The sequence below is a fragment of the Myotis lucifugus genome, unplaced genomic scaffold (genome assembly GCF_000147115.1).
Source record: "Myotis lucifugus unplaced genomic scaffold, Myoluc2.0 scaffold_75, whole genome shotgun sequence".
Classification (NCBI taxonomy): domain Eukaryota; kingdom Metazoa; phylum Chordata; class Mammalia; order Chiroptera; family Vespertilionidae; genus Myotis; species Myotis lucifugus.
The window spans coordinates 1,157,377-1,172,744 of record NW_005871123.1 but is presented as its reverse complement, the minus strand read 5'-3'; the positions used below and the strand labels follow the sequence as shown (position 1 = coordinate 1,172,744).

General features: G+C 35.2%; 1 protein-coding gene and 1 non-coding gene across 2 annotated transcripts in view; one reads left to right on the top strand and one right to left on the bottom strand.

The window, feature by feature from the left end:
* The window catches only part of PROS1 (protein S), an 80,588-nt gene that overhangs the window by 18,109 nt on the left and 47,111 nt on the right, over window positions 1–15,368 (bottom strand). The window contains exons 10-12 of the mRNA XM_006090538.3: window positions 7,755–7,944; window positions 2,311–2,478; window positions 902–1,070 (exon numbers count right to left, since the gene is read on the bottom strand). Coding sequence (XP_006090600.2) covers window positions 902–1,070; window positions 2,311–2,478; window positions 7,755–7,944 — 527 coding nt within the window. The remainder of the gene's footprint in view (window positions 1–901; window positions 1,071–2,310; window positions 2,479–7,754; window positions 7,945–15,368) is intronic.
* LOC111826400 lies at window positions 4,769–4,873 on the top strand. Its single transcript, XR_002829732.1, has one exon. It is a non-coding gene; the product is annotated as a U6 spliceosomal RNA (small nuclear RNA).

The following is a 15,368-nucleotide window of genomic DNA, read 5'->3' as shown; positions in this document are numbered from 1 at the left end:
ATAGGGGGGGGAGGGCCTATGCTGGGAAGTGGGAGGAGGGTAGGGAGAGGTCACTTGCGGGGGGAGGGGGGAAGGAGACATATGTAATACTTTCAACATACAGAATTAAAAAAAAAAACCCTCTGGATTACCAACTGCTACCCTAAGCACAAGATAATATTAAAGGAATTTGAAAAGTAGTCACAGAAACAACAAAACTTAAGCTGCTCAACACTTGAGTAGATTGATTCATCATCCCTCAGTAAAGAGCCTAACAAAAGCGGAGGTGCGCTCATTTCCAGATCTAAATGCTATTTATCTCAGTCTCTGCTGTTCTGCATAAGATGCCCACCTTTAAAACAAAAATTATGTGATGTGGAAGAAAGAATGAAAAAAAGCAACACATGGTCAAGAGACAATGCAATCAACATGATCAGGTTTGGATATGACACAGACATTGGAACTATCAGACAGGGAATTTTAAAAAACTATAATTATGTTGAAGGCTCATTGGAAAAGATGGGACAACATGTATGAACAGAAAAGAAATTTCATGAGAGGTGAAAATTTTAAGAAAGAAGCAAATGAAAATACTAGAAATGAAGATGCATCCTCTTAATTATATTAATTAGTAGACTCAATACAACTGAGAAATTGTTGAAGCTTCAATTGAATTTACCCAAAATTAATCAGGCTATGTGCCAGTAATCTTTAAATAATAACATAGGCATATTCAACTACTTTTTCCCTCAATATGCTGGGAAAATTTTTATAAAAAGTATATAATAATATGAATAAGCTTAATACTATGCCTGGCAAAAAGTAGGCACTCATAATGTTTACTGAAGGAATTACTGCTATTTGTCAATGAAAAAATTTAGTCATTAATGAGAAAAGAGAGATAAAATGGGAAATCACTTACTATAATCTATGCTAAATTGAGCAACTCCAGAACCAGGATAGTAGGAACCTTTCTCCACAGTGATAAAACAATGCTTATTTTGTCTTTCTTGAATAATTTCATCTACTCTTGCAGTTCCTTGATTCATCAAATTCCAGCCTCGCATACATCCATCTAGACGAGGATTAATCTAACAAAATAGAATATACGTCAAGGAGTGCATTTTTAACTTGTCAGACTGATAGTGGCTTAACTGATTATAGAAACAGGTTTTCACTTAGAGGGAAAGTTTCTATTTTTTTCTAATTGCATTTACCACACAGGTTTGTCTTGCCATCAGACTCAAGCATTGGCAAGACAGACCTGTGTGGTAAATGCAATTAGAAGACCTCATGTGTTTCCATTCTTTAACCTCACCATGGCAACCAGTCAGACTGAAGATATGTGGTGGCCATGTCATAAATAGTTGATTCTTTTTAATAATTTACTTTATTGTTAAAGTGTCTGGATTTATCAATTTCAAAGAACAGGTATATTCACTCTGACATGGGTTAACTAATTCAGGTTTTATATCATATTGCAGAAATCTTTTAACTTAAGGTAACTGTGAATTGCCATGAGTGAAAGATAGATATAAAATAGTAAATATTTAAGTTAAATCAGCAGGTGCAATTGGCAGATCCATGAATACAGATGAAATATTTAAAACTCTCTAAGGACAGTGATTAGTCTCCTTCATGAAACCTATTCCACAGTTATTAGATAAACATCATATTCAGAAAATCACCTACTGTATGTAACTTCAATTTATGACAAGCTGCAGTCATACTCCTAGTAAAGATTTCTTAAATAAAAAAGTTCCACCTTATATGCCATTCTTATCTCCCAAATTTAAGTTCTAAAGTAGACCTAAGAAAGCTCTTTAACTGACTTTATAAAATAATGTATTTGGGGATTCAAATATATGTAGTTTTATGTTTAATGGCTATGTACAATTATGATGTTAGCCGTGAATTAAAGCTTAAGAATTTAAAATTTTCTATTTCACTGCAAGCAAGAATAGAAAAAGTTGGTTCTCTTCCCAAAGTGGGAGACAAGCTTATCAATTACGTGAAGCATTGCTTCCAATGACTGACCACTTTCCCTATCATGGCTAATAAACATTTTCCAAGTTCTGGTGCCAAAATAAAAATAAAAAATAATAAAATTACCTTGCCAAAACCGGCTCAAAAACACTACACTCATTTTTCTGTTTTCTTAATATAACTTCAAGGGCCACTAATGTTATTTTTCCATGTTCAATTCAAGTTGTCACAGTTGGTATGTTCGATAAAATAACTTCTTTTGACTTTGGCAATATCTTTTCAAATCTATTACAAACAAAAGGAATTCATCCCTGATGAACAAATGTAAAAAGCTTGGATCCTTACCGGCTTAATGAGTGTATTCCTCTGTGTCCGAGGTAAGCCTGCAAAGTATACTTTGGTTTCTACAAATCCACTTGTAGACTTAAAAAGGCTCTCCGGTTTATTTATATTCATTATGGCTTCTCTAGCTATTTTCACACTAATACTCTGTTCTAATTCTTCCACAGAGACCTACAATTAAAAAGACAGAGATTATCAAACAACCAAACATCCTTGAATGTCATATTAAATACTAATTTTGAATAATCCTGTTAATATTTCAGTAAATCGTTTTCCAAAGTAATCATTTTAATGTAATTATTAATTTGCCCCAATACATTTGAAATGTCAACTGATTATAGAGGTGATAAAAATGTGTTTTAAATGAATAGTACATGATTAAAAATTAAATGACTGTATTTTAAAGTTTAAAAAAAAATCAATGTTATTCTGTTAAATTTAAACATCCAATTAAAATATGTATCCTTCAAGCCAGTATGTCATAAAATGGATAGTTTTTAAAAAGTGAGTCACTCTACAAAATCTTAGAAAATGTTTGTGTTCTTACTTGACAATTGTATTATAGTACACATAAAGAATCAATAATGTAAATAAATTCCTCATATAAATTAAGAGAAATCAGTACATCCATCATTCTGGTTATTACACAACAAATAATATTTTGTTTCAAAATTCCAAAGTAATTGAGATCACTAGGAAGCACAACACATGAAATTTTAACTTTTTTTCCAATTTTGAAAGTAGTGTGGGTTCTAAAATAAAGGTTGGTAGTAATGGTAAACAACAATTAAGAAATCCTATAAAGGCAATCCAAAGAACCATTGTTGCAATCTCATGTAAAACTGTATCATTCAACATGCAAATTTTTCATTTACTAATTATTAATGGAGGCCAAACAAAAGCATATTTAGGCAGTGTATCCTCTCTCCCTTAATATAGCTAATCAAAAAAATAGGTCTAAAAGACAGAGAAGCATCGATCGATGCTCAAATCTCAGAGGGAAGGCAGGAGAGGGTGAGGCTAAGGGGGAGAGACCAACCAAAGGACTTGTATGCATGCATATAAGCATAACCAATGGATACAGACACGGGGAGGGGGGGGAGGGCATGAGTGGGGGGATGGGGGAACAATGGGGGGATAAGGACACATTTGTAGTACCTTAATCAATAAAGGAAAATATATATATATAGCTAATCATGTCACTTTGCCCTAATGACTATTCCCTCTTTGAAAGACATTTCTTTAAAAAAAAAAAAGAAAGAAAGGGGGTGGGGGGGTGAGAAGAAGATGTTCCTAATAACCTTGGTTCTTCTGCCTTCTTATGATTTCCTCTCAGTCTCCTTGCTAGATCCTCCTCTTCTTCTCAATCTCTATAAGCCCCAGAGCTCAGCTTCCTGACCTTTTTCCTTTAGCCGCCCAAGTATTTCTAAATGGGAACTCTATGCTCCACTCTAGGGCATTTGGAAAATGTGGGGTGGAGGGGGTACTTTTAGTTGTCACAAGGAGTAGGAAGTATGCTGACATTGTAATATGAAGGATAATTGTGCAAAATAAATAATAAAAAATCCAATATCCTGCAAACCTTCTAAATAACCATACTGGATATTCTTGTAGGGCAGCAGTTCCCAACCTGTGGGTCGCGACCCCTTTGAGGGTCGAACGACCCTTTCACAGGGGTCGCCTAAGACCATCGGAAAACACATATATAATTACATATTATTCATTATTCTATGTATAGGAGCAATTAATTTATTAATAACCCATCAAAATAATTTAAGGATTAAATTACTATTACTGATGGCAACCCCATTTATGCAGTTATGGTATTTGAGCTGCCAGTACAATACTCAGCATAAGTCTTCATTTATAGCTTCCACATTATTCATTATTCTATGTATAGGAGCAAGATTTGACAAGTATTATACTTGTATTGAACATTTACAAATTGAAATATATATTCTTATAAATTGCTTTCCTTCATGTATATAATAATTGAAGCATTCTATTGGTTTCTATTAGGGATATGTGAAGGTGGTTTTCATTATTGATGCATTTCATTATAGGACAGTAAAAGAACATTATAAATATTTGGGCAATTGATGAGAGAGTTTAGAACCGCCAGTTGATATACTCAATTTCATGGCCTTTAACCCTCTCTTTATGCTAAATATTTGAAAGTTTATATGTACCTTGAAGGCTTGACCTTAAAAATATACCCAGAATCAGATCACTTCTCACCACTCACATGATCAATACTCCAGCCAAAACTACTATCTTCTCTCTTCTAGGTTATTGCAATGGTCTCCTGGCTCCATGTCCTATTCTACCCTTATTTTCTACTATCTAATTTCCACAAAGCCATGAGGACCTAATCAAGATTATCTTTAAAAATGCAAATTAGATTATGTCATGTCTCAAAATCATCCAATATCTTTCTACTTAGCATAAAATCCAAGTCCTCGTGCTCACTTCGGCAGCGCATAGACTAAAATTGGAACGATACAGAGATTAGCATGGCCCCTGCGCAAAGGATGACACGCAAATTCGTGAAGCGTTCCATATAAAAAAAAAAATCCAAGTACTCACTATGTTCTCCAACCCTACATGATGTTATTCCAGATCATATTTCTAACCTCATTTTCTACATGCTCTCTTTCTGTCTCACTCCACTGCATCTACACTGACCTTTGTGTTATTCCTCAAACACATCCTCTTGCCTAAGACTCTGTACTTGCTGTTCATATGGCACAGAATCATCTTTCCCCATATATTTCTCATGACTTTTGCCTCAAATATTTGGTCAAATGTAATCTAATCAGAGATAGCTTTCCTGATTCCATTTGCACATTCACCATCATCATTCTCTATTGCCTGGCCTTCTCTTTTTCCTCATAGCATTCATTATATCTGACATATCTATTTATTTGTGTATTTGTGGTTTTCATCTCACCACTACTAGAATTAAAGTTCCATAAGAGCAGTGACTTTATTTTATTCACTGTTGTATCCTCACCACCTAGACAGAATATCACATAAAGTGCAATAAATATTTTGCTAAATGAAATTATTATATAAATTATAGATTTCCAACCAATATTAGGATTAAACCCAAATATGCGATATAATAATCATTCTAAACAATCAATATTTATTTATTTGCATTATAGTCATTCTAAGTACTTAATAATTATACATTCTATTCACTTTAGCTGAATTATAAAATAATTGTCATGCATTTCAATTTTGATTTATTTTTAAAGCATTTTATTTTAAATTTTTAAATAATTTAAAATTAGTGAAACAGTTGTTTTATAGTAAATACTCTACTAACTTAAAATATTTATTTCGAATAATTTCTGTGCTGAATAAATTTGTTCAGCAAAATAGTATAATTTATTAATAAACCATCAAAATTATAAGCTGGTAAAATAGCACGTGGTAATTTTTTAAAAACAAACGATACAGAGTGAGAAAAAAATCCTACTTATATGGTGGGGAGGAATTCATAAATTGTTAAAATATTGAATCAAGAATTTAAGAAAAACTACCAATACCAAATTTATTACCAGATTAAAGTTTTTCTCTGACTTGTTTATAGTTCTTACATTTTATTTTTATATAAAATTGCATTGTTTATAAAGGAATAATTTAATTAAAATGCTTTAATTGAAACATGGATATACATTAAATACTTTCTTTTAAACAAGGATCTTAAACATAAGGGACAAAATGCATTAAACTGAATTGCTGCCTTACATCCAACCATTAATCTTGCCTTCAACAGTATGATTCATTGACAATTTTTTGTTTGTTTTTAAATATTTCCCTTCTGTTTTCTTGATTCTTGTATTAAATTTATGGGGTGACGTTGGTTAATAGGATCATATAGTTTTCAGGTGTAGATTTCTATGATATAAGATCTGTGTGGCCACCACCAAAGTCAAATCTTCTGTCACCATATATTAGGTCCCCTTTTATAAATAAAATTTTAAAAAATAAATATAATCTACAACTCATGTTGTTAATCTCACAGGTAAATATTTACCTTCTTCTTTATACATAATATATTCTACTTAGACATTTATCAAAATTCTCCTCCAAACAGCTATTTTCTATTTGTATAAACTCATTGGGGGAAAATGTTTGTCCTCTTGCTGAAAGTGATTTTAGTGATTTGAGATATGTGTTTGGGACATAGGCAGTAAAATATATCCTTTAGCTAGATTCATAAACTGTTCTTGATACAGGGGTAATAGGAGAGACATAGTAGCAAAGCATCTAATGAGAGCATACAAAGTCAGAAAACTTCAGTGATTTTTCTGACAGTTGCATCTAAACCTGTGCAGACAGTATTCTTTTAGAGTTAGGAGCCCAAAATCTATGGCTATCAAAGGACAGAAAGCCCTTCTTTGGTGAACCACATTTGTGCTCAACTGACTTTATCACCCCTTCTACTGTAGCACATTTCACATTACATTGCATTAGTCCATAAACCCACACAGATATGGACAACTAATTCATAAGGCAACATCAACTACTAAATTGTGAGGTGCTAAGTTCAAGAGTAAGAAAGACCAGTTCTTAGGAACTTAGCACTTTGAAAGTGCTCACTTTAAGTTTATTGAATATATGAGTGCATGAGTGGGTAAATAACGGAATGAAATGATTTAGTGATGACTTCACATGGCATCGCCACATGGACCTCTCATCAGCTCCCACAGGCATAGAAAGTTCCTCTCTGGGGTACCACATTCTAAGGTGAAGCTGATCTTAGCAATCCTCTCCTGGAAGTAATGATTGGTTCTATTGCAGAAAAGAATTCTCCTCACTATAGACTTGCAGTAATCCCTTCTCAAAGAAAATCTCCACTATGATCCAGTTGATTAAAATGTTGTTATTGATTATTAAAATGAAGGCTCATGATTAGGGACTATCTAAAAATGCTAGTTTCTAGGCACTCTGATTGCTACCAGCTAATGTAAACTGTACAAACTGATTATCTATATGCTAATATTTAAAGCTGAAGTAACTTTGATTTTGTTCCTAAGTGTAATTCTTTACATTTAAAAAAAAAATTGTTGGCTATCCCGTACACCTGTCCATGATCAGTGGTGTCTTTACATAAAGTAGTTTGCCAGCTAACAATCTCTGAACTATTCACCCAGTGACAGACACTAAAAGGGGTAAGAAGCTAAAGACAGACAAGGTCAGGCAAATAACTGGAAACAACTTCAGTTATGAGAAATCTTAAATATATTAAGTGAGGTTATCCTTCCTCAGACTGTTTCATGGATTTGTAGTACATAGAATATACTTCATATAACATCAGATTAAAACCAAATCCACTTAGGTTTGGTACCACTAAACCTAATAAAAATAAATTATTAATGATTTTATACAAACTGTGTCAAAGTGGACAGATTCTTTATGAAATCTGAACAACGTACCATATGCCATAGACCATTATTAATAACTTTGCCTCCAGTTGTGATTTGGGTTGTATGTTCATTCTTAAACTGAATTTCCAGCTTTCCGTCACGAAGTGCAATCAGGAGCCAAGCTGAGTGGTCAAGAGCTTCTGTAAACAGGATAACACCTTCGGAATCATATGTCCGGAAATCAAATATGGCTGAAAATCTAAATAACGGACAAAGAGAGAGCCTTAATAGTGAGAACATGGAAGGCTCAATGTATTATTCTTTTTTTTCTTGTACTGGCAAAAAGCAGTATGTTGAGTCAACTATTTCCATCCCTGGAATTAATAAAAGAAAAGGGCAGAATTAGATTGTTGGTGTATTATCTCTGGCTCCATGTGTGTTTAAAATCAAGTTATTAAATTTTCTTGCTTATTATTGGAGTCTTTTTTTTTTCCCCAGAGAACAGATACTTTAGTAATTTTTCATCTTTTTTTGGCATTTGCTTTGGAGGCACTCTTTCAAATGTTGGAATTAAGGCACATGTACAAATATTAGACATATTGAATCTCTTCTGGAACCTTTTATACACTATATAATCTGATTAAGATTCTTTTATTGCTGTATCTGTAAGTGGTTAGTGAAAGATATTACAATTTCATGATTGGTTTATCCATCAAACAGCATATTCTCCCTATGATTTCATATGTGTCAGGAAGGAATCACTCAGCATCTGAATGATTGCAAACACAGTTAAGCTTTCATGTGTGGTAGAAAAGGTAAAGTCAAAAGCTTTAAAATTTATCTATTAGCTTGATTTCAAAGGGTCTCCCAAACTCTAATAGCATAAATCACTATACTAGATTACATGGTAAAAAAAGTTTAAAAGATATAGTCTAATATTAGCAAACCAAATACAACAATACATTGAAAGGATCATATAGCATGATCAGGTAGAATTTATTCCAGGGATGTAAGGATGATCCAACATCCACAAAACAATCAATGTGATATACCACATTAACAAAATGAAGAATAAAAATCATATATTATCCCCATAGAAACAGAAAAAATATTTGATAATATTCAACATCCATTTATGGTAAAAACTCTCAACAATGTGGGTATAGAGAAAAACATAGCTCAACATAATAAAGGCCATATGACATACCAACAGCTAACAACAATACTCAATTGGGAAAGTGAAAGCAGAAACAAGACAAGGATGCCGACTCTTGCCACTTTTATTAGACTAGAGAAAGAAATAAAAGGTATCCAAGTCAAAAAGGAAGAAGTAAAACTCACTATTTGGAAATGGCATATATATAGAAAACCCCAACGATTCCACCAAAAAACTGTTAGAACTAATAAAATGTTCAACAAAGCTGCAGGAAACAAAATTAATGTACAGAAATTTGTAGTGTTTCTATATGCTAATAACAAACTATCAGAAAGAGAAATTAAGAAAGCAATTCCATTTACAATGTTATCAAAAAGAATAAAATACGTGTACCTAGGAATTAATTTACCTAAGGAGGTGAAATACCTATACACTGAAAAGTATAAGGCGCTGATAAAAGAAACTGAAGAAGACACAAATAAATGGAAAAACATTTTGTGCTGATTGACTGGAAGAATTATTATTGTTAAAATATCCATACTACTCAAAGCAATCTACTGATTCAGTGCAATCCCTATTAAAATTCCAATGGCTCCGCCCTCCAGCGACAGGGCCCTCTCTCCCAAGGCAGAAGGGTCTGGCCCTCCACAATCCTCCTTCTCCTGACCACTCACTGTTCCCACCTCTGTCTCTAGGTGTCTCCCTGTGTCTGTCTCTGTCTAAACCCCCTCCAGTGTGCTCTCTCTATCTCTGTTCTCTCTCTCTCTCTCTCTCTCTCTCTCTCTCTCTCTCTCTCTCAATCTCTCTCTCTCTCTCTCTCTCTCTCTCTCTCTCTCTCTCTCTCTCTCTCGTTCTTCCTCTTTCTCCCCTCTCAGTTTCTCTCTCCCTTCTCTGTTTTTCTGGCCTTTGGTCATTCTCCCTCTCCCCCTGGCTCCCTCCGCTTTCTCCCACTGGAACTCTCTGTCTCTCCCATCCCTCAGAACCTCCTCTTCTCCATCTCTGTCGGTCCTCTTTCTCTCCCTCTCTACCTTCCTGGTCCACAGCCCACCCTCTCCTATTCCACAGAGTCTCTCCCCTTTTAGCTCCTTTTGAAGGGCACTGTCCAGTTCCATACCTGGGTACCCCCACGGCCATCTGGGCAGGGGGAACCACTTATTCTGTCCCCATGAGCTGTCTCCTCAAATCCCAGCCACAAAAAAATTCCAATGGCTTTTTTAACTAAAGTAGAATAAATAATTTTAAAATTTGTATGGAACCACAGAACTTCCTCAATAGCTAAAGCAAGCTAGAGAAAGAACAGAGCTGGAGGTGTCACACTTCCTGATTTCAAACTATACAGCAAAGCTATAGTAATCAGAATGGTATGATATTGGCATAAATATAGAAAGATCAATGGAACAGAATTGAGAGTCCAGAAATAATCCCACACATTTATGGATAACTAATTCATGAAAAAGAAGTCAAAAACATACAATGGAGAAAGGACAGACTTTTCAATAAGCAGTACTGGGAAAATTGGATAGCCCCCTGCAAAACAATGAAACTAGACCACTATCTCACACCATACACAAAAATTAAATCAAAATGGATTAAAGACCTGAAGTCATAAGATACACAGAAGCAATATAGCAGGTAAGCTTCTTGACATGTGTCTTAGCAATGTTTTTGTGAATTGACTCCAAAGGAAAGGAAAACAGAAGTTCAAATAAACAAATGGGACCAGATCAAACTAAAAAACTTCTACAAAGCAAAGGAAACCATTATCAAGATGAAAATGCAACCTATTGAACTGGAGAAGATATTTGCAAACTATACATCCAAGTAGGGATTAATATGTAGAATATGCAAAGAATTCACAAAACTCAACAACCACAAAAATCAACCGACTTTAAAAAATGGGCAGAAAATCTGACTATGTATTTCCCAAAGACATACTGAGAGCCAACAGGCACATAAAAAGATGTTCAGCTTCACTAATTATTAGAAAAATGCAAATCAAAACCACAATGAGATATCACCTCATACCTGTTAGAATGCCTATTATCAAAAAGACAAGAAACAACAAGTGTTGGAGAAGATGTGGAGAAAAGAGAACCCTCATAGACTGTTGGTAGGAATGTAAATTAGCACACCACTATGGAAAACAGTATAAAGATATTTCAAAAATTTAAGAAGAGAGTCACCATATGATCCAGCAATTCCACTGCTGTGTATTTATTCAAAGAATACAAAACATTAATTTGAAAAGATAAATGCACCCCTATGTTCACTGAAGCATTATTTACAATAGCTAAGATATAAAAAACAAAACAACCTAAGTGTCTGATGGATGAATGGATAAAGAAAATGTGGTACACACACACAACGGACCACTACCCAGCCATAAAAAGAATTAAATCTTGCCATTTGAGACAAAACAAATGGAGTGAAGTAAGTTAGATGGAGAAAGACTAATACTGCAAAATTTCACTCATATGTGGAATATAAAACAAACAAACAAACAACAACTCAAACATATAAGTAAGGACAGGTTGGTGGTACCAGAGGAGAATTGGGTGGGGAGTGAGTGAGAAGTCTGCAGGGGTCAATTTTATGGTGAAAGACAATAACTAGATTTTTTGTGGTGATCACTTTGTAATATATACAAATATCAAATTACTAGAGGCCCGATGCACGAAATTTGTGTAAGAGTAGGCTTTCCTTCCCCTGGCTGCCGGCACCAGCTTCCCTCTGGCACCCAGGACCCAGGCTTCCCTCGCAGTCTTGGCTTCGTCCAGAAGGTCGTCTGGAAGGATGTCCAGTCTAATTAGCATATTACACTTGTATTATTATAGATAATGTTGTACACCTGAGACATATTATGTCATATATCAATTTTACCTTCAAAGAAACAGATAAAGTCTAGCCATGTGTTCTGGGGTATCAGAGTTCTGGCAATGCCTATTAAAGACTCTGGACATATATGTAGGTACCACAAGGGAGGAAAAATCTTAAGTATGCTATATTTTTAAATAACACGTATTGATTCAGTGCCCATAGGACATTTTCTAATGAGAATCAGCAATAAAGTTTCCAAGGGACCAGCAAATCAAAATGACTGAAAAAAGACAAAAGGGAATAGAAAAGTACTTGTATAATGATTAGTTAAAATAAAGATAATTTAACTTAAAAAGTTAGGATTTCAAATAATTGCTAAATAAAGTAAGGAATACACACCTTATCCCCACATATAGCAGTAATAACAACACAGGCACCATTTGCAATGGGGCACAGATCTACCTCAAATGGAACAAAGAAAAGGTGATAGGAAATATTCTAAAGATGTAAATGTGAAGTAAAGTATGTTGAATGGATAGCAATGTAGTAGAAATTCACTGAACCCAAATTATTTTATAAGAAAAAGAATTTTGCTTAGAATAAGTGCTTCCATTCTTTTTCACACTCATCACATCTTGCTGATGCAAAGCATGTGTTATCTTGCCAAAACCTTAATCTGTGTATGCTCAGAATTTTCCATAACTTGATCCTATTATGGAGATAATTTCCTTCTCTTTGTAAAATCATGCTAAACCAGTAATTCTGAGTCCTGTCCTGTATGTTTTCTTTCTGAAATACATCAATATGCTGATTCATCACATTGGGAACAATTCATTCTTTGTCAGAAGTATTATAGAGTAAAAAAATAGTGAATCTGTACTTTGGGGTAGAGTATCTGATTACAGGAAACAACAGAAGGGATTTGCAAAAAAAATAAAGTAATAAAGCGCTAACTTGTTCTTCGTGTTGGTTACATAGGTGAGGTTCATAAAATATTCATCAAGCTGCACATTTCAGACATGTCCATTTCTGTATATATTATATCTCAATAAAAAGCTAAACTAAGTAACTAATTAAATAAATAATACCAGGAAAAATAATTATTTGGCCAATTTGATCCACTGTTAGAGCCCAAGCTATTATGAATTGTCTCTGAGAAAGCAATACCCCTGAACATGCCTGAAAGTATGCAAACATTATTTTTTTCTCTGTCATTCTCATTATTTGCATAGCAAGGAATACTGTCTCCAGTCTATCTCATCAGACAATACTATTTGCTCTGAGATATTAAAGGGGAAAACCAGGTCATAGTGGAAAATGAGTGTTGAAGGGGCACAATTACATCAGGGAATCTTAGAATAAATTTCAATGATTCTTAATGCAAAGATTTCTATGAATTTATAGTTAATGAATAATCACTCATATATAATGAATTAAATTCTAGGTCACCATGCTTATTTAATTAAAATATTTTAAAATTTGGACTCTATAGCCAGTCTAAACATGTTTTCTTTACATTATTCCAACAAACCTCCAATTTCATTTTTTCAAAGAGTGTATGACTCTAAGACCCAGCACCAGCACCAGCCTGCCTTGCTTCACAGCTGGGCCTCACCTGGGCACTTCCAAACCTGATACAAATAGGAGGAATCTGAAGATCTCTGCTGACGATGCACCTTCCTGGAGACCCAAGAGACAATAAACCCAGTGGACAGCTTCAGACCATACCAGATTACAACTCTACACATCCACAAGCAACACACTCAAGGGGCAGACTCAATTTGCACCAAAGCCCCACAGAAGCAAGTCCTGCTCCATAGGGGTGTTTCCTACAGCAGCTCTTCTGCTGTAGTTGCAGCTGGTTCTCATAGCCAATTGGCCTGGAGGTCAATTTCTCCCAGTGATGCCAATAGCAATCAAGTCTCAACTACAACAAGACTGTGCACACAGCACACAAAGGGGTGCAACTAGAGGGCTTACCTCAGGTGACTGGGAAAGCTGAGCCACTGGCCCTATAGGACATCTACTACACAAAGCCACTCTACCAACTCCAAGAGAAATAGCAGTTCTACACAATACATACAAACAAACACAGGGAAATAGCCAAAATGCGGAGACAAAGAAACATGTCACAAATGGAAGAAAGCAAACTACTAGATACAGAGTTCAAAACCATGGTTATAAGGTTACTCAAGGATTTTCATGAGACCTTCAGGGGACTTAGTGAGACTTTCAAGGATCTTAGTGAGAAGCCAAAAACATGGAAAAGGACCATTCAGAAATGAAGCATATTCTAACTGAAATAAAGAATAATTGACAGGGATTCAATAGTAGAGTAGAGGATTCTGAGAATCAAATCAACGATTTGAAATATGAGAGAGCAAAAACACCCAATCAGAAGAGCAAAAAGAAAAAAGAATCCAAAAATATGAAGATAGTGTAAGGAGCCTCTGGGACAGCTTCAAGCGTACCAACATTCAAATTATGGGGGTGCTAGAATGAGAAGAGAGCAAGATATTAAAAACCTATTTGAAAAAATGATGACAAAACTTCCCCTACTTGGTAAAAGAAATAGACTTACAAGTCCAATAAGCACAGAGAACCCCAAATAAGAGGAACCCAAAGAGGCCCACATCAAGACACATCATAATTAAAATATCAAGGCCTAAAGACAGAGAGGCTTAAAAGTAGCAAGAAAAAAAAACAGTTACCTGCAAGGGAGTGCCCATAGAACTGTCAGCTGATTTCTCAACAGAAACTTTGCAGGCCAGAAGGGAGTGGCGAGAAACATTCAAAGTGATGAATAGCAGGGACCTACAAGCAAGATCACTCTACCCAGCAAAGCTATCATTTAGAATTGAAGTTGAGATAAAGAGCCTCACAGACAAGAAAAAGCTAAAGTTCATCACCACCAAAACAGTAATACATGAAATGTTGAAGGGTATTCTTTAAGAAGAAGAAGAGAAGAAAAAAATGAAAAATCCACACAGACACCAGGAGGGTGAGGGCATGAATGCGGGGGTTGGGGGGCAATGGGGGAGTAAGGACACATATGTAATACCTTAATCAATAAAGAAAAAAAAATCCTATATAATAAAAGAATAATATGTTAATTAGACCGGATGTCCTTCCGGACGACCTTCCAGACAAAGCTGGGGCTGCAAGGGAAGCCCAGGTCCTGGGTGCCTGCCAGCGGCCAGAGGGAAGCCTGGGTTCTGGGTGCCTGCTGGCGACCGGAGGGAAGCTTGGGTCCCAGGTGCCAGAGGGAAGCCCAGGTCCTGGCAGCTGGGGGAAGGAAGGCCTACTCTTGCACGAATTTCATGCATCAGGCCTCTAGTATAACAATAAAATGACAATAAAAACATACATATTGGCAATTGAATCTAAATATCAAAATAAACGAACAAGGAATCTAATGAACAAAATAAACTGGTGAATAAAATAAAATCAGAGTCATGGGAATGGAACAGACTGAAGATTCTCAGAGGGAAAAGGGTGGGGGATTGGGAAGATATTAAGCAAAGATCTTATCTGCATATATGCATTACCTATAGTCACTGGCAATAGGGTGGCAAAGGCCTGGGGTGGGGCAGGAACTGGGTGGAAGGGGACAATGGGGGGGAAAAAGAGGGACATCTGTAATACTCTCAACAATAAAGATTTTTTTTAAATTATTCTGTAGAAATATTTATATTGGGAAGAATGCCTAT